The 20,215-nt window shown below is 45.3% G+C and overlaps 1 protein-coding gene across 3 annotated transcripts in view; it reads right to left on the minus strand.

The window, feature by feature from the left end:
* The window catches only part of NBEAL1 (neurobeachin like 1), a 363,036-nt gene that overhangs the window by 157,460 nt on the left and 185,361 nt on the right, over window positions 1-20,215 (minus strand). For all 3 annotated transcript variants that reach the window (XM_073551440.1, XM_073551438.1, XM_073551439.1), the window contains 4 exons: window positions 6,241-6,343; window positions 5,614-5,761; window positions 5,364-5,522; window positions 1,844-2,003 (listed from right to left, as the gene is read on the minus strand). In XM_073551440.1, coding sequence (XP_073407541.1) covers window positions 1,844-2,003; window positions 5,364-5,522; window positions 5,614-5,761; window positions 6,241-6,343 — 570 coding nt within the window. The remainder of the gene's footprint in view (window positions 1-1,843; window positions 2,004-5,363; window positions 5,523-5,613; window positions 5,762-6,240; window positions 6,344-20,215) is intronic.

Genomic DNA, 20,215 nt, shown 5'->3' on the forward strand with positions numbered 1-20,215 from the left:
GAGTCAGCAGAGCATCAGCAAGGAATGCTGCCATCCTCTAACTCACAGTAACAGCGGCTAAGATATTTTCCCCTGCCGTTTAAATATTTTGTTGATCTTTCAACTGATCCAGCCTTACCATCAGGGACCTGGCTGTACATATTTCTGAAATGTCTGGTTTAAAAAAAATCTACATAGGATTCCTAATCGCTCTTCTGGAGACTATCGGCCGCCCTATGGACTTCCAGAACTCCCATTTTGTGAAAGGATAACATCGCCTATCCTGATGCTTTTGAAATGGCCACATTAATTTTTAGGAGCCTAGTCGCATATAGCCATATAGCAGAGGAATCCTCAAGGGAATATTTGCACTGAGGATGAGGGTAAGAAACTCTTCCTTTCAGGTTTTTTTTTTACACTCCCTTTGCTGAGTTGCTGGGAGGGGGGGAATTATCATTTACAGGAGGGGTTCGCCACTCCTCCAGATAGTCTTGTATGGAGACCTACATAGAATACCGGAGTAAAAAATTCCCAATAGAGAGTAATTAAAGTCACACATATCAATAAAGATGTTGAATTTTATTACACAATTTGTCACAAACTTGTCATCAGGGTGCACTTTTTCTGAATTGTGCAGGCCCGGGACAACACGACGGCCAGCAGACACATCAGATTACTATGCTGCTGCCGCCCAGAGTCCGCTCCCAAGCAGATTTCCTCTTTGGAACTGCTGTGTCACCTACAGGACCCACCTGCTCTGGCCGCAGCAGTGTCATACCGCTACCCAGGCGACTGGGTCAGGGCTTGGGTAAGGTTTCATGTCCCACAACAATAATTCCCCTGGACAACTCCAGGATGTAGATTCCCTCTACAGGGACAGGAAACCAACTGAAGCGGAAAAACAAATAACTATATTCATGTTTAATAACAAGGTTTGTATGCGCGATTGGCAGGTGTCAGTAGATGTGAAGTCACTGGCACTGCTCATCTCTTGATGCAGAAATGAGGAGCTGGAATACTCCTTTAATAGAGGGATCAGTGTTCTCATATCTTGACCAGACATGAAAAGCAGTTAAAAAAGTGCACTGCTTTAACATACAGTATTGTCCTGGAATAGAGCATGAGATAGAAATTTTGTGCTGGCATTTTACTACAATCCACCCATGTCAGGAGTAAATTTTGCTGTGGATTTTCCACAATCTAGTTTCCTAGCTACATTCAAAGTGGTGAAATCCACATTAAAAATAGTGATCTTTCTAGAACAAAATCCTTGCATGGTTCTGTAATCCACTGCAAAATTTACTTGTGCAAATCTGCATATAAGATCTGTATCAGATATGACCCGTCTGGTTCACTTGGACAACGGTGATTTAGCGCTATATGATACCCAATATCTCCTGTACTGTCGCTGCAGGTAAACGGACCACTGATTACAACTGACTGAGGGAATTCTCAGGAAGAGGAATGAGCATTTTTTTTTATCAAGGGAACCCTCCCAAGGCTATATTCACATGTTCAGTAATCGTCCATTAGAACAGATCCAGCAGCAATCCATTGACAAAAAATGCTGTACAGACAGCTACTTTGTCCAAGTAAAAAAAAATTATTTAAACTGGATTCTTTTTTTTTACATTTAAGCCTATGGAAATCAAATCCGTTAAATAGCTGTCTCTTCTGTTCCATTTTAAACTGAGCCAGTGGCTATTTATTAAAAGTTAAATTTTATGGTTTGACAGAGAGGGATTTTTTTTTGTGAGGTTTTCACCAATTTGTTCATAGCCTAAGAAGTGGAAAACATGCAAATATTATACTTGCAGACAACATATAAATTAGAAAAAAATAGAGAAAAAATGGAAAAACTTACCCGCTCTAAGCACTTGATTGAGAAGTCCTTTTATGAGTAATGTACCAACAGGCGCATCATTCAGCAGTAAACCCAGTCCTGAGTAGCCCACTTCCCTCAGTCGAATTCTCTGCTTGCTTTTTTCATAAACTTTATTGCAATTCAGCATCTGTTCTAATATCTGTCAAAACATTATTTCAAGAAACCTGGTTTCAATTTCTAAAATTCCACTGCACCAGAACGAATATCTATCCCATGAAGTTATACAAAGCTGCTACAAGCCTGAGCTAGGTCTATACCTAGCCAACATCTAGTCTGAGCTAGTAGAGACAAAACTGAGCACCAATATGACTCACCTTTGTAGATGATTGGTAATAATTAGAGTTGAGCGATACCGTCCGATACTTCAAAGTATCGGATCGGAATGGATCGGCCGATCTTACAAAAAAGTATCGGTATCGCCGATTCCGATACCGGAAGTCCCATTCAAGTCTATGGGACTTCCGGTATCGGAATAAGAAAAACCCTGTTTTTGCCTTGTACAGCCTCTCTGGGGTCTGTACGGGCCTTTCGGGGGGCTGTGCCGGCCTGCCAGGGGGTCTGTGCAGGCTCCGGTGGTCTGTGCCGGCCTGCCGGGGGGCTGTGACGGCCTGCCGGTGGTCTGTGCAGGCTCCGGTGGGCTGTGTCGGCCTGCCGGTGGTCTGTGCAGGCTCCGGGGGGCTGTGCCGGCCTGCCGGGGGGCTGTGCCGGCCTGCCGGGGGGCTGTGCAGGCTTCGGGGGTCTGTGCAGTCATCGTCCGATGGGACTACAAGTCCCATCGGGCGATGCCTGCTACCATGACAGTGATTGACACATTAGCCAATGATGGGACAGTAGTAGTCCCATCATCCGGCTAATGTGTTGAATGTAGAAAAAAAAAAAAAAAAAAATTACATGCTACATACATACTACATACATACTACATACATACAACATGCATACTACATATATACTACATGCAACATGCATACTACATACATGCTACATTCATACTACATACTACATACATGCTACATTCATACTACATATATACTACATGCAACATACATACAACATATATACTACATGCATGCAACATGCATACTACATATATACTACATGTAACATACATACTACATATATACTACATGCATACTACATACATGCTACATACTACATGCATGCTACATACTACATATATACTACATGCATGCTACATGCATGCTACATGCATGCTACATGCATGCTACATACATACTACATGCTACATACATACTACATGCTACATACATACTGCATGCTACATACATACTACATGCATGCTACATACATACTACATACATACTACATGCATGCTACATACATACATGCTACATGCTACATGCATGCTACATACATACATGCTACATGCATGCTACATACATACATGCTACATGCATGCTACATACATACATGCATGCTACATACATACATGCTACATGCATGCTACATACATACATGCTACATGCATGCTACATACATACATGCTACATGCATGCTACATACATGCTACATGCATGCTACATACATACTACATGCATGCTACATACATACTACATACATACTACATGCATGCTACATGCATGCTACATACATACTACATGCATGCTACATGCATGCTACATACATACTACATGCATGCTACATACATACTACATGCATGCTACATACATACTACATGCATGCTACATACATACTACATGCTACATACATACTACATACATACTACATGCATGCTACATACAATACATTCATACAATACATACATAGACATACAGTACATATAACATAGAGTAACATACTTACCAATACTTGTCACATTGTTCCCCGAAGCCATTGTCTTTTACGGAATAAATATTAACATAACAAACCACAAAAATACTCACCCATGATCCGAAGCAGTCCACGAGTGTGTCCCACGACGATCTTGGGTAGAGAACTGCAGCATCAGCTGATGCTGCCGTTCTCTACGGGCTGCAGGAATCCAATGACGGAAGGTAGGTATCCTTCCGCACTGTATTCCTCCGCCACTTAAAAAAAAAAAGTCCCTAGTCTCACTTTATGCCATTGCTGTGTGGGAATTTCAATGTGACAATGTGACAAGTATTGGTAAGTATGTTACTCTATGTTATATGTACTGTATGTCTATGTATGTATTGTATGAATGTATTGTATGTAGCATGCATGTAGTATGTATGTAGTATGTATGTAGCATGTATGTAGCATGCATGTAGTATGTATGTAGCATGCATGTAGTATGTATGTAGCATGCATGTAGCATGTATGTAGTATGCATGTAGCATGTATGTATGTAGCATGCATGTAGTATGCATGTAGTATGTATGTAGCATGTAGTATGTATGTAGCATGCATGTAGTATATATGTAGTATGTATGTAGCATGCATGTAGTATGTATGTAGCATGCATGTAGTATATATGTGTTATGTATGTAGCATGTAGTATGTATGTAGCATGCATGTAGTATGTATGTAGTATGTATGTAGCATGTAGCATGCATGTAGTATGTATGTAGTATATATGTGGTATGTATGTAGCATGTAGTATGTATGTAACATGCATGTAGTATATATGTGTTATGTATGTAGCATGTAGTATGTATGTAGCATGCATGTAGTATATATGTAGTATGTATGTAGCATGTAGTATGTATGTAGCATGCATGTAGTATATATGTGGTATGTATGTAGCATGTAGTATGCATGTAGCATGCATGTAGTATGTATGTAGTATGTATGTAGTATATATATATATATTTTTTTTTTTTAACATTTAACACATTAGCCGGATGATGGGACTACTACTGTCCCATCATTGGCTAATGTGTTAATCACTGTCATGGTAGCAGGCATCGCCAGATGGGACTTGTAGTCCCATCGGACGATGCTTGCACAGACCCCCGGACATCAGCACAGCCCCCCGGCAGGCCGGTACAGACCCCCACAGGGTGCACAGACCACCGACAGGCCAGCACAGCCCCCCGGCAGGCCGGTACAGACCCCGGGCAGTCCACACAGCCCCCCGGCAGGCCGGCACAGCCCCCGGGCAGGCCGTCAGAGACCCCCGGAAGGCCCGAAATGACGGCGCATCATGATGCGCACACACCGCGCATCATGACGACGTCATTTCGGCTGTCAATCAACTTTGAACTTCCGATGCCGACTTCCGATATTGAAAAAATATCGGAAGTCGGTATCGGAATTCCGATACAGCAAGTATCGGCCGATACCCGATACTTGCGGTATCAGAATGCTCAACACTAGTAATAATTTAAGTAATGGTATGTACACAGAAAATTTTTTTTCAACGTTTTGCGGAGCAGAATCTGAACAAAACCTCCAAGTTTTTGAAGCGTTTTGATTTTTGTGGAGGATTTGGAAAGTTTCTGCTCGCTTTCTGTTACAAAACCTTCTAAAAAAAAAAAAAAAAACCCTGGGTGAAGAGCCCCAAAAAAACTTCACTTACCTTGAATACTAGTTCTTTCAATCGGTCAGAATACCTCTGATTCAGCAGCAATGCATAAAGAATATCAGCACTGCCTGGCTCAAACAGAAGCAGAAAAAGTTGGTCCTGAGTGGGAGTAGAGCTCAAGAGACTATGAATGACTTCCAATATTCCGCACAGCTAAGAAGAAAAAAAAAAAAAAAGCACACGATGATGAAAAGAATGTAACTCATGTGAGCGTTGAAAAGAATATTTTTAAAAAAGTACATACCTGTTCTTCATCACTGGTTGCTGCAATGTAACCAATGACACTCTGAATCTCTTCCTGTGTGTCACCTTTGCTGAGAAAGTATTTCATGAGACCAAACAGAGACATTCTTATTGTAGTCAAATCCTCAGATGACAAAGAGTTCTCCTTACTAGGAGATAAAAAAAACCAAGAAAAATAAACGCAGAAATCAGAATTTATATAAATTTATAGTTATTTTAAATGAAATAAAAAGAAAAAAAAAGCACAAATTACTTTGTTTATAAATCATAAATAAAAGATGGTGGGATTTATTAAAGTCACTATTCTATAACTTTTTCTGTTATTTTTTTTCCTTGCTCTGAATGGTTTGCTCTCGCTTGACATTTCCTTCTGTTCCTTGCTCATTTTTGGTGTTGCCTCTGAAATGCAGCCCAGATTAATAGATATACACCAGCCATTACTGAGGGAACCTGTACTGATCTGATGTTGCAGAAAAGGAGACTGCTTCCATGTAAAGCACACAACATCACAGATGTGCCAATACTGGCACTAAAAAATAATTTTGTGTGTGTCAGATAACGTGCTATATTCAGATAGTCAGAGACAAAACGTAAACACTGCCCTACCCAAGACAGTATTGTTTCATACCTGTAATATATTTGGATTGTATCCAACAAAAACTGAACACCATACTTTTTGCGGAAATGTTTTCTGCTGTCCTTAATTATGGTTGACAAGTATTGTATGTGTCCTGTTACAAAACAAAAAAAAAAAGGAGAAAAAGGAAAATGTATTTCCGGTTAAACATCAATTAAAAATGTGACAGCATCCAAAGCTAGAAAGTATGAGCTACTAAGAGAAAAGTGTAAAAGCCGGTCATACAGAACATTCAGAAAATATTCCTTCAGTTTTCCACTTTATTTTTTTTACATTACTGCGTTATTGTAAAGTTAACATAATAACCCATTACTGATGTGTATATACCTCATGCCATGCACAGAGTAAAAGAAGGGAAACAAATCCTTAAATTTTTATTAGTAAATAGATAATATATAAAATATAAAAAACATAGGTACCTCAAGAGAGGGACACGGAATAGAAGGATTTTTGGTACTCACCATAAAATCTCTTTCTTGGAGCCTTCACTGGGGGACACAGGTAACCATGGATGTATGCTGCTGTCACTAGGAGGATGACACTATGCAAAAAAAGTAAAATACCTCCTCCTCAGCAGTATACACCCACCGACAGGCACAAAGTACCTCAGTTAGGGTTAAAGCAACAAAGGCACATAGGCCCAAAACGGTACAACCAGTTAGGGAGGGTGCTGTGTCTCCCAATGAAGGCTCCAAGAAAGAGATTTTACGGTAAGTACCAAAAATCCCTCTATCGCTTCACTGGGGGACACAGGTAACCATGGGACGTCCTAAAGTAGTCCCAAGGGTGGGAAACAGAAAGAATGCAAAGAAAACAGACCTAGGTCAGCCGGTGCATAACCGCCATCTGCAGCACCTTCCTTCCCAGACCTGCATCAGACGAGGCACGGGTATGAATCCTGTAAAACTTCGCAAAAGTGTGCAAAGATGAGCAGGTAAAAGCTTTACAAATCTGTAAAGCCAAAGTCTGGTGAACTGCCCAGGAAACTCCCACGACCCAGGTGGCATGAGCCTTTACCCCCGGAGGAGGCTGTTAGTCCTGAACGCGGTATACCTCCAATATTGCTGAACAAATCCAACAGGCAGTAGTGGATTTGGAAGCACCTTACAACGACCTTCAGAAATGACAAAAAGAGCCTCAGAGAGGCGTAAGGAAGCAGTCCTTGAGAGGTAGACTTGGATAGCTCTGACCAGATCCAACTTGTGTAGGGACCTCTCCTGGGGATGAACCGGAGAGGGACATAGAGTAGGAAGGACAATTTCTTCATTAATGTGAAAAAAACCCATCTTGGACAAGAAGGAAAGAACGGGTTTGACAACTACTTTGTCCTGATGTAGAATCAGGACAGTGCAGCTAACTTCTGAAACTCTCTTGATGGATGTAATGGCAACTAAAAAGGCCACTTTCCAAGACAGGAGAGAAGACTGAATATGCCTTGAATGGACTCAAAAGTAGCACGCTGAAGTGCGCCAAAGACAAGGTTAAGATTCCATGGATTTATCGGAGGACGATAAGGAGGTGCCAGGTGGGTGACTCCTTGAAGGAACGTCTTTACCTGGGAACGAGAAGCCAGATCTCGTTGGAAAAGAAATGACAGTGTGGAAACTTGACCCTTTAGAGTACTAAGAGATATACCAGAATCAAGACAGACTTGTAGAAACCTCAGACTGGAAGGAAGGGAAAAAGAGACCAAATTGTTGTCCTCACTTCACCGAAAGAAGGCCTTCCAATATCTGTGGTAGATACGCCTGGATGCTGGCTTTCTTGCCCTTATCTTGGTCTGAATGCCCTGATGGGAAATACCGGCCTCAACGACCACGCCGTTAAACTCAAAGACTGTGAACTCTGGTGGAAGAGGGGGCTTTGTGATAGACGATCCATGAGCATGTTCACCAGCTCCGCCTGCCAGGCCCTTCTTGGCCAGTCTGGAGATACCAGGATTACGGGGATTCCTTTTGCCTTTATCTTTTTTATGACTCTCGGAATAAAGGGGAGAGGTGGAAAAAGATAAGACAGCTGGAATTGCAACCACGGGATCACTAAGGCATCGCAACCGATGGCCATCGGATTCTGGGACCTGGCTATGAACTGAGGAACCTTGTGGTTCATCAGAGATGCCATCAGGTCAACGTCCGGTGTGCCCCATCTCTGGCATATTTGGTTGAAAACAGCAGGATTGAGAGACCACTCGCCTGATGAGAGACCCTGACGTCTCAGAAAATCGCTTGCACAATTTTCCACCCCCGGAATGTGTATGGCTGATATGGAGGGAACATGATGCTCCGGCCATCGCAGATAACTTGTTACCTCTGCCATAACCTGTTTGCTGCAAGCCCCTCCTTGATGGTTTATGTAAGCCACGGCAATGGCGTTGTCCGATTGCATGCGGACCAGGTGACCGACAAGGATAGACTGCCAGCAGGGAAGGGCAAAAAAAAATTGCCCTGATCTCCAGAAGATTGATGGGGAGAGCGGCTTCTTGGACGTTCCAGTGACCCTGCGCTGTGTGATGAAGGAAGGCCGCTCCCCAACCAAGGAGACTGGCGAAGGTGGTGATAACCTAAAGGGCACACCTTCCATGGCAGCAATCATCTTCCCCAGGACTCTTATGCAGGATAGTAGGGAGAGAGGAATTGGTCGCTTTAGAGTACAAATCCCCTGGTAGAGAGAGAGAAATTTTTCCTTTGGAAGGAAGACACGGGCTTGGGCCGTGTCGAACCTCATACCCAGAAACACCTGGCGCTGAGCTGGGGTCAGGGAGGACTTCTCTCTGTTGACAATCCAGCCAAGACAGACCAGAATGTCGAAGGTGATCTGAAGACTCAGGCCGCAATCTCGCCGGCACGGCCCCTTGATCAAAAGATCGTCCAAGTAAGGGATTATGAGATTCCCCAGTCCGTGGAAGGATTCCTTTGTGGTGTGAGCCAATGACCTTGAAAAGATGGTTAGGATCATAGTAGGAGACTACTGTCAACTCAGTTTCCAACAGCATTCCCTGAAGGAGGAGGTACCAGTCCAATGGATCTGCCAATTCTAAATCAGACCATTTTTTATTATACAAAACGACTTTACATACATTTTTCCATACAGAAAAAGGATACAATAATACAAGATATTGATATAGTTACAGATTAGTTTAAGGCAACCATAGTATTTGTATATATATATATATATATATATATATATATATATATATATATATATATATATATATCAATTATTCGAAAACAATAAATCAAGAGAAACTGGTATTAACCAGACTTTGAGTAGGGACAACATCCATCTAATCAAGAGCTGATTCTCATTAACTGTTCTGTCCTAGGGTTTTAATTTTGATTATTACTTCCTATCTCTCAAAGCTTAAGTTAAGAGGATGGAGAATAGAAAGGATCGCACTCACTTATTAGTATGTAGGAAGGCAAACCGGGTACATCTAACCAAGGTCCCCACGTTGATTCATATTTACACATAGTGGTTTCTCTTCTGATACACTCCTCTCTCCATAAATATATTATTCATTATATTCTTCAATTCTGTTAAGGTTGGAGGGTTCAGATCTAGCCAATGATATGCCAGCAGTTTACGTGCCTGAAAAAGTATTCTCGAGATGTCCAAAGCTATTGGAGAGTCTGTCTATATTTTCCCACATAAAGATACATCTTCTGGGATAGGGTTTCAGCTTCACCCCAAATATGCTCTCCACAAAATCAAATACTCCCTTCCAAAAGGCTTCTATGGAAACGCACTGATACATCATGAGCATTAATTGAAGATTCTCAGTATCACACACCAAGGGCAATTTGAATTTGGGTGACAACCTATTTTGAAATTGGAAGCTTGGGGCTCAATACACTTTGCAGACAATATATATTTGTGATACATCTTTGGGATTCACAAGGAAATAACTTTGGGATTAGTTCAAGGATTTCCCTACATTTTCCCAAAGAAATATCTCCAAGCTCCGCTTCCCATTTAGACTTAGCCTCCACTGTATTCATCTTTGAGTCAAAGGAAGAGAGTACCAATGAATGAGTGTTCACAAATTATTACAGGCGATAATTTTTTTTTTGTTTTATTTTTTAGAATTAAAAGATGTGCCTTAATTGCAGCTATTGATAGAAAAGTTTGTGGAATAGACCAAACTCTTAACTGAAATTGTTCAAAGCTTTTAAAGACTTTATCCTGAAACAACTGCTCAAGACCACTGATCCTTTTTTCCCCCAATGTGTGAAGTCTTTTAATTTAAAGAATTTAGGAAAGAGGGGGTTATTCCAGATTGGAGTGAATTAGTTATAACCTTTCACTCCCAGCATACCTTTCCCCTATACCATACATTATACATCATGGCTAAGGAGTATGATCTAAATCTATCACCTGATGGTAATCCTATTTCTGAAACCCTGAAGTGGGGAGCTCCAGGTGGATTCCCATAAGATCAGATTCCCTCTACTCTTCTGTCCCCAAATCTGCCCTCACTATCTCTCTGAGCCCACCCATGAAAAATGTTGCAATTGAGAAGAAATGCAAAATATCCAAGGGTCCGGAATTGTGAACCCGCCCATGTCTTTATCCTGGTGAAGTGTCAATTATTTGGTTTTCAACTGTTTTTACTATGTCTGTGGTTTCCGTAATTTATCTACAACTTCCCAAAATTAGTCTTGAAATATTTGACAATCCTTCTTGCTTTTTACCAATTGATACAAGCATATGTCCTACACGTTCTCCTTTGGATCTGCTATTTCTAGTGTACAAATAAAGTGCATGTTCTTCTGAAAGGCTACGAGTACCACTGTGCACTTCTCAGTTGAAATTTGGGAAACATACTTAAAAATCTGAGACACAAAGTAGAGAATCTGGTCAGCTTGTACTGACCTTTAAAACTGAAATGCTTTCTTGCGTTTTTGTGGGGAGTTAAAACCATGGACATTAGGTAGATCAAATTAAAGGGAATCTATCACCCCATTTTAGCCCTATCAGCTGCTGGCTCCACCATCAGGGGCTTATCTACAGCATTTTGTAATGCTGAAGATAAGCCCCCGATTTAACATGATGAGAAGAAAAACAAGTTAGATTATACTCACCGGGGGGGGGGGGGGCGCGGTGGGTGTCGCGGTCCGGTCCGCGCGCCTCCCATCTTCATACGATGCCGTCCCTCCTTCTTACTTCTGCCGCGGCTCCTGCGCAGGCATACTCCATCTGCCCTGTTGAGGCCAGAGTAAAGTACTGCAGTGCGCAGACGCCGGGAAAAATCAGAGAGGTCCGGCGCCTGCGCTGGAGCCGCGGCAGAAGTAAGAAGGAGGAAGGCATCATATGAAGATGGGAGGCACCGGACCACGACACCCATCGGACCGGACGCCAGGGCGAGTATAATCTAACTTGTTTTTCTTATCTTTCAGGTTACATCGGAGGCTTATCTACAGCATTACAGAATGCTGTAGATAAGCCCCTGATGGCGGTGGCCGCAGCTAATAGGCCAAAAATGGGGTGACAGATTCCCTTTAAGGGTTTAGCTCTAAAACATTAAAAAGAAAAAAAAGGGATAAAGGAGAAGGATTAAATATCAGCAGAAGTGAATTAAAAAGGGATCACCCAAGAGTCAGCCTCCAGTTCAGTGATGTATAATAGGGAAGTTGCACAGGCATGACATACTGGAAGAAAACCTGCAGCATGGCCATGGCGGAGTCCAAGACTGAGCAAAATGCATATTAATATAAATGCTATCTGCTATCTAATATAAATGCTCTTCTGCTGCCTATCACCCTGCAATATATTCTAATGGTACAAGTCTACACCTCTGCTTGCTGTCTATCATCTACTGCTTTGTTATCCTGCAACAAATTTAAATGGTATAGAACATAGAACTCTGCCTGCCGAATCATTGCTACAATTCATCTGTTGTATTGTTCTCAATACTCACTGCTGTATATCCATGGCTGGGGCAACTGTAAATATTATCTTGGGAAAGGTGTTATAGCACAGAGATGGAGCCAGGACTAGTGTCTTTGATCATCTATCCACCCTCTTGTGTGTTGGAGCAGCTGCTAAATTATCCCAAACCAACTCCCACAATCTCTCTCTCCTGACCCTGTAGTGTGGCCTATAAATTTAGAAGCATTCTAAGGGGTGCAAGCATCCCCTCAGCAAAGCATCCCAGCAGCTGAGCATCTAGAAAAAGCAGTTAATCCATGGCAGTCAGGGCAGGAGACAGGTAACCCACACTTTGCTCTCCCTTTTAGCCACGTGCTTTACTTCAATCCTCCTGTGTTCTCTTGCCATCCACATTCACCACCCCATCCCCCCTCCATCACGACTCATACATATCAGCCCCTCTATACTTCCCTCTCCCATGTACAGCTCCCATGCACTTCTCACCTTCCTGAAAAACCTCAGCCCATCTTGCCCAAACACACTGCACAAAAAAAAAAATTTCTTACAATTCCAATAACTACCGTACTTGCTCTTTATTTTCCTACTCCTACTGATTTCGGGGGACATCTCCCCCAACCCCTATCTCACATCGAAACCTTACAAACTTTATTAATATTAGTTGCACTCCTTTATCACCTTCTTTTAATTGTGCCCTCTAGAATCCATGGTCTGTATGTGACAAACTTCCTTTCCTGCACAATAACTTTCTGAACAACTCCCTGTTGGCCCTCATTGAAACCTGGATTCAGGATTCTGACAGTCTCCCCTGCTGACATTTCCCATAGTGACTTACAATTCTACCATTCCTCAAGACCCACAAACAGACTTGGTGGTGGAACCGGCATACTCCTGTCCCCACAATGCACTTTCCGGGTCATTCCCCCAGTTCCATCACTCTTATCCCATTCTTTTGAGGTCCACACCATCAGGCTCTTCTGTCCCCTCTCCCTCAGAGTAGCGGTCATATATTGGCCCCCAGGCTCACCCACCCACTTCCTTGACCATTTCTTAGCCTGGCTGCAGCACTTTATGTCCTCAGAACTCCCAACCCTTATCCTGGGAGACTTCAACGTCCCCATTAACAGCCCCACTTCCACATCTGCATGCTAACTTCTATCACTAACCACTTCTCTCGACCTCGCACAGCTCTTAACCTCTGAAACAAACAAAGACGGTAACACCCTTCACCTGCTCTTTGTCGGGCCCTGTTCAATCTCCTACCTAGATAACTCACCACTTAACTTCTCTGACCACAACATTCTCTCCTTCAAGCTCACAAATCCTCGCCCACCTCCCCTCCACATTTGATCCCATCACAGAAGAAGTCTCCAGGCTCCTCTCTTCTTCACATCCGACTACATGCACTACTGACCCCATTCCCTCACATCTCCTCCAGTCTCGCTCTGCAGTCATCACAACTCACCTAACTACAATATTTAATCTCTCCCTCTCCTCGGGCATTTTCTCCTCCTCCTTCAAACACTATCATTACTCCATTATTAAAGAAACCTGCTCTCGACCCATCCTGCACAAACAACTACAGAGCAGTCTCCAATCTCCCCTTCAACTCTAAACTCATGGATTTCCTAGTCTACTCCCGCATTACTTGTTACCTCTCCACTCACTCCTAGACCCTTCACAGTTCGGCTTCGATCCCCTACATTCAAAAGAAACTGCACTCAAAGTGACCAATGACCTTCTGACAGCAAAATGTAACGGTGACCACTCTCTGCTCGTTCTTCTCGACCTTTCTGCAGCTTTTGACACTGTTGACCACTGTCTCCTACTCTCTAGGCTCCACTAACTAGGCATTAAGGACACTGCTCTCTCCCGGTTCTCTTCCTATCTTTCTGACCGCTCCTTCATGTGTTTTGTTCACCGGCTCCACTTCATCTCCTCTTCCTCTCACTGTTGGGGTACCTCAGGGCTCAGTCCTTGGCCCTTCTCTCCTCTCTCTACACGGCCCCAATTGGACAGACCATCAGCAGATTTGGCTTTCAGTACCATCTTTATGCTGATGACACACAACTATACACGTCATCCCCTGACCTTACCCCCGCTGTACTACAGAACGCCAGTGACTGTCTGTCCGCAGTCTCCATCATGTCCGCTCTCTGAAACTCAACCTTTCCAAAACTGAACTTCTTCTGCCCCCGCCGTCTACTAACCTCCCTAAATCAGACATTTCCCTCTCCGTGGGTGGCACCATAATTACACCCCGGCAGCAGGCGCACTGTCAGGGTGTTAAGTTTGAAACCAATCTCTCCTTCACCTCCCATATACAATCTCTTGCCAGCTCTTACCACTTATACCTAAACAACATCTCTAGAATCTGCCCTTTTCTCACCATGGAGACAACAAAAACCCTCACTGTCGCCCTGATCCACTCCCGTCTGGACTACTGTAAGGCTCTATTAATTGGCATACCCCTCACTCGACTTAAGGGGGTTTTACACATAGCGATATCGCTAGCAATATCGCTAAAACGTCACTGGTTTTGTGACGTTATAGCGATATTACTAGCGATATCGCTATGTGTGATACTTACCTCCCCCCGCTGTCCATCGCTGATCGCGCAAGAACGGGCGGCTCCATTTCTCGTCGGGCGCTTCCTGCTGGGCTTCCTGCTGTGTGAGACGAGCGACGCTGGACGCGGGCGGGCGGATGCCTGGATCGCTGTGTGTGAAAGGTGAGTATCGTGCGCGGCGTCACTGCTGCATCGCTGTGAGATCTTTCTGTATGAAAGCTCACTAGCGATCATTTAGCGATGTACCAGCGATCCTGACCAGGTCGGATCGCTGGTGCATCGCTAAATGTAAAAGGGCCTTTACCCTTCTCCAGACCATCTTTAATGCGGCAGCCAAGGTCGTCCATCTGGCTAATTGGTACTCAGACGCCATCCACTCTTCGCCAGTCGTTACACTGGCTGCCCATTCATTATAGGATCCAATTCAAAGTACTTGTTCTCACCCACAAAGCTCTCCATAGCGCGACACCCCCTTACATCTCCTCCTTCATTTCTATCGGCCGAGCTGATCGCTGAACTCTGCAAATGACTTTCGACTAACCTCTGTACTAATCCGTACCTCCCACTCCCGACTCCTCCCGTGTTGCGCCAATCCTCTGGAATGCTCTACCCCAAGTAATTAGGACCAGCCACTACTTGCACAGTTGTAGGTTGGCCCGCAAAACACATTTGTTTAGAGCAGCCTATCACGTTCCCTAATCAAAGGCATTTTATGTGTGTGTGTAGCCTATTCACAACTCCCGCAAGATGGCAGGACCATCACTGTAAATAGACACCTGTACTTTGTATCTTCCCCACCTCATTGTACAATATAAGCTCTCAAGAGCAGGGTCGTTTAATTTTGCTGTAATTATTGTATTATTGTTAACGTTGTTAATTATGCCTGTTGTGTTTGAAATTGTTAAACTGTAAAGCGCTGAGGAATATGTTGGCGCTATATAAAGATTATTATTATTTGCCATGCTCTGAAGAATAGATGTGGAGCAGGGAAATGTGAAACGGGCCTTGAAGTCTGACAGCTGACAGTACACGTAAGGGAGTAAAGAAACAGAGAAGCTAACAGTGCAGATCTGATACCAGAAACTTACACCTCAGCCTGGCTGCGATGGAGAGGATACATGGATTTTTGTGATAACACACCGTAAAATCCTATTCTCCGAGACGCTCATTGGGGGACACAGATACTGTGGGTGTATGCTTCTGTCGCTAGGAGGCTGACACTAAGTGAAAAAAAGAGGTTAGCTCCTCCTCCGCCGTATACACCCTCGCCCCTATTGCGGGCGGAACTCAGTTTGGTGCCAAAGCAGTAGGAGGAAAACCAAAATCAGCCTTAATACAGGTACAACATGTCCAGAAAAGGACCACCCTTATATCACATAAATAAATGCATATTATCTAAACAAAAACAGAACCAACTGGCTAATAGGGTGGGTGCTGTGTCCCCCAATGAGCGTCTCGGAGAAAAGGATTTTACGGTGAGGTATCACAAAAATCCATGTTTCTCCTTCGTCTCATTGGGGGACACAGATACTGTGGGACGTCCTAAAGCAGTCCCTGGGTGGGAGATTGACACACAGATCCAAGCTACATGCACCTCTTGTTTAAAAGGTGCGCCACAGCTGCTTGGAGAATCCTTCTACCCAGGCTCGCATCCGCCGAGGCCTGAGCATGGATATTATAATGTTTTGCAAATGTGTGCAGGCTGGACCAGGTTGCTGCCTTGCAAACCTGTTCCGTCGAAGCCTGGTGCCGAAGCGCCAAAAAGGTGCCTACTGCCCGGGTAGAGTGCGCTCTGATCCCTGCTGGAATCGGCGTGCCTCTAATGCGGTAGGACACCTGAATAGCTAAACGAATCCATCTGGCTATGGTCGATTTTGAGGCGAGTCCCTTCCTGCGCCCTTCGGGAAGCACAAACAGCGTGTCCGTCTGACGAAAGGGTGCTGTCCGCTACACGTACCTCCGGAGGGCTTTTACCAGGTCTAACATGTGAAGAGCCTTTTCCACACGGTGCACCGGTGTTGGACAAAATGAAGGCAAAACAACATCTTCATTAATGTGAAAAGAGGACACGACTTCCGGCAGAAAAGGAGGGGCTGGTCTGAGGACCACCTCATCCTTATGGAAAGTGAGGAACGGAGCTCAGCAGGATAGGGCTGCCAGCTCTGAAGCCCGCCTGATGGAAGTGAAGGCCACTAGGAACACCACTTTCCAGGAAAGGTACCTCAAAGGGATATCCTGAAGCGGGTCAAATGGAGCTTCCTGCAGAACACTTAGGACCATGTTAAGGTCCCAGGCGTCCATAGGCGCCTTATAGGGAGGTACCAAGTGTGAGACTCCCTGAATGAAAAGTCTTCACCTGCAAATTGGTAGCAATTCTGCGCTGGAACAGGATGAATAAGGCCGATATTTGTCTCCCGAGGGAACTTGGGGCAAAGCCCGAGTCTAACGTTCTACCGACTGAGCTATCCGGGCTCTCTAAGCCCGACTGAAGAAAAGCTAAGATGTTGTGGATCGAGAATCTCAGCAGAGAAACACTGCGGCCTCGACACCAAGCAAAGAACACCTTCCAGGTGTGGTGGTAACTTCGTGCTGAAGCATGCTTCCGGGTGCTAATCATTGTAGCGACCACCTCGCTCCCGAACCCTGCCTGGGTTAGAATCCAAGATTCAACAGCCATGCCGTCAAACACAGGGTCCCTGAGTTCGGGTGGCAAATCGGCCGTTGAGACAGTAGATCTAGGCACTCTGGCAGGCACCAAGGAACGTTGGTGAGCAGCTGCATTAGATCTGCGCCCACGCTCGACGGGGCCAGTCTGGGACCAGCAGAATCGGCGGCACCCCTTCTGTCTTGATCTTTTTGAGGACTCTCGGAAGTAGTGGCAGTGGGGGAAATAGATATGGGAGGCGAAACTGGTTCCATGGCAGAACCAATGCGTCCACCGCGAATGCCTGCGGGTCGCTGGCCGGAGCGACATATGTGGGCACCTTGGCATTCACTCTGGATGCCATCAGGTCCACATCCGGAGCTCCCCACAGTTGACAAATCTGCTGAAAAACTTCGGGATGTAGAGACCACTCTCCGGATGCAAGACCCTGCCGGCTGAGAAAGTCTGCCGACCAATTTTCCACGCCCCGGAATGTGGACAGCCGAAATCACCAAGTGGTTTGCTTCGGCCCACTGAAGAACGAGCCCCACCTCGCGCATGGTTGCTCTGCTGCGGGTGCCCCCGTGATGATTTATTTAAGCCACCGCCGTGGCGTTGTCCGATTGAATCCGGACGGGGCGGCCTGCTAGAAAGTGATGAAACTTCTGCAGAGCCAGCCGAATTGCTCGTATCTCCAATAAGTTGATCAGGAGGCGTGCCTCCTGTGGCGACCACCGTTCCTGGGTTGTGTGGTGGCGAAACACGGCTCCCCCACCGAGGAGACTGGCTTTGGTTGTCATTACCAGCCAATGATCTGGGGGGAAAGGTTTTCCCTGGGCCAGAGAGGAACTTGTTATCCACCATCCGAGCGACTGCCTGACTTGAGAGGACAGTCGGCACTGCCGATCGAGCGTGAAAGGATTATTGTCCCAGGCAGACTAGAGGGCGTGCTGCAGGGGGCGAAGGTGGAACTGGGCGACAGGTATCGCTTCCATTGCTGCCACCATTTTCCCTAGAACCCTCATCCCAGATCGGATGGTATGAGGAACTGGTTGGCGAAGTGTCCGGACTCCCTGCCGGAGAGCTAGCGCCTTTTCCTGAGAGAGAATTACCAACCCTCGGCAAGTGTCGAAGATCATTCCTAGGAAGGAGATCCTCTGAGCTGGCACAAGGGATGACTTCTTTGCATTGCCAACCATCCTAAGCTGGCAAGAGTATCTAGCGTGATGTTGACCTTTTCCTTGCATGCCCGTATTGACAGGCCCTTGACCAAGAGGTCGTCCAGATAAGGCAAGATGACTATGCCTCGAGAATGCAGTGTGGCCATGACAACTGTCATAACCCTTGTGAACACTCTGGGAGCCGTGGCTAGCTCGAAGGGTAGCGCTACGAACTGAAAATGTTTATCGCCGATGGTGAAGCGTAGAAACCTCTGTTGAGGAGTTAAAAAGGGAATATGCAGATATGCGTCCTGAATGTCTATTGAGGCCAAGTATTCTCACTGCTCCATGGCCGATATGACTGAACGGAGAGACTCCATCCAGAAATGTCTGATCCTGATGAATTTGTTCAGAAGCTTCAGGTCCAAAACAGGCCTGACAGACCTGTCCTTTTTGGGAACCGCAAAAAGGTTGGAATAGAACCCCTGAGCTCTTTTGTGGTCTGGCACAGGAACAATGACTCCGTTGTGCTGGGGCGATTTAATGGCTCCCAATAGACCCCTTGCCGGGGTATCCACCCTGGAAAGCCGGGAAAGAAAAAACCGTCTTGGAGGATATCTGACAAATTCTATTTTGTAACCTGAGGCCACCAATTCCTTTCCCCATGCGTCGTGGGCGACACTGGCTCAAACGTGGTGAAACCAGAGTAGGCGGCCGCCTAACTTGCCGGTGTCGTCTGGTAAAGGCCTCGAGTCATTTGGCCGACGATCTTTGAGATCTGGATCCCCTCGATCTGGGCTGCTGAGTACGCATTCTTCCCAATGGGTTGGCTCTATATGAGACCTGCCGCTCCCTATCCTGGTTGGGGCAGCTTGAGGCGGCGGAATTGGCCACTGTAGTCTACCCGAGGTTGCGAAAGGCCCAAAATGTGCTTGAAAACGGGTGACAAAAAAGCGTTTTGACCTTTGTTGAGGGAGAAACCCGCTCTTTCCTCCTGTGGAGTCAGAGATAAGTTGATCCAACTTCTCCCCAAATAGGTGGCCGGGAAGTCAAGGACTTCTTAGAAGTAGAATTGGTTCACCATGTCCTTAACCATAGGGCTCTTAGCAGCAAGTGCCGAGCAATTGTCCGCATTGAAAGACGCATTGATTACATAGTCTCCGGCCATCGCCATCTGACCTGCGACCTCCGAAATCTCTGCAGGTAGATCCTGCCCATGCGCGACCTTGTTTAATGTTTCTGACCATGATATCATAGCCTTGGCTACCCCAAGTTGCTGCGAATGAGGGAGCGAGCGCTGACCCCGACGCCTCATATACTGAGCGAGCTAAGCTCTCTATAAGGCGATCCGTGGGATCCTTAATTGAGGAAACACTAGGGATGGATAGCAGGGTCTTAGTGGCTAGGCGCGAAACCGGAGGATCCACCATTGGGGATTCCATCCATTTTTTACGGAGGTCCGGAGCAAACGGATACCTTGTTTCGAGTGCCTTTTGACCCGAGAAACGCCTGTCTGGACGCTCTCTGTGCCGCTGCACTATGTCCTCAAACTCCGGGGTGGGAGGAAAAAATTCTGTGCGGCCGCTTCACTTGCTTAAATGCCACTTCATGCCCCATAGCCGCTGCGGGATCATCCTCAATCCCGAAGGTCTGATTGACGGCTTCTATGAGGCTGTCCACTGTTTCACGTGATGCTGGAGTATCCAG

Source organism: Dendrobates tinctorius, unplaced genomic scaffold (genome assembly GCF_039654945.1).
Source record: "Dendrobates tinctorius isolate UK_male_01 unplaced genomic scaffold, ASM3965494v1 ptg000177l, whole genome shotgun sequence".
Classification (NCBI taxonomy): Eukaryota; Metazoa; Chordata; class Amphibia; order Anura; family Dendrobatidae; genus Dendrobates; species Dendrobates tinctorius.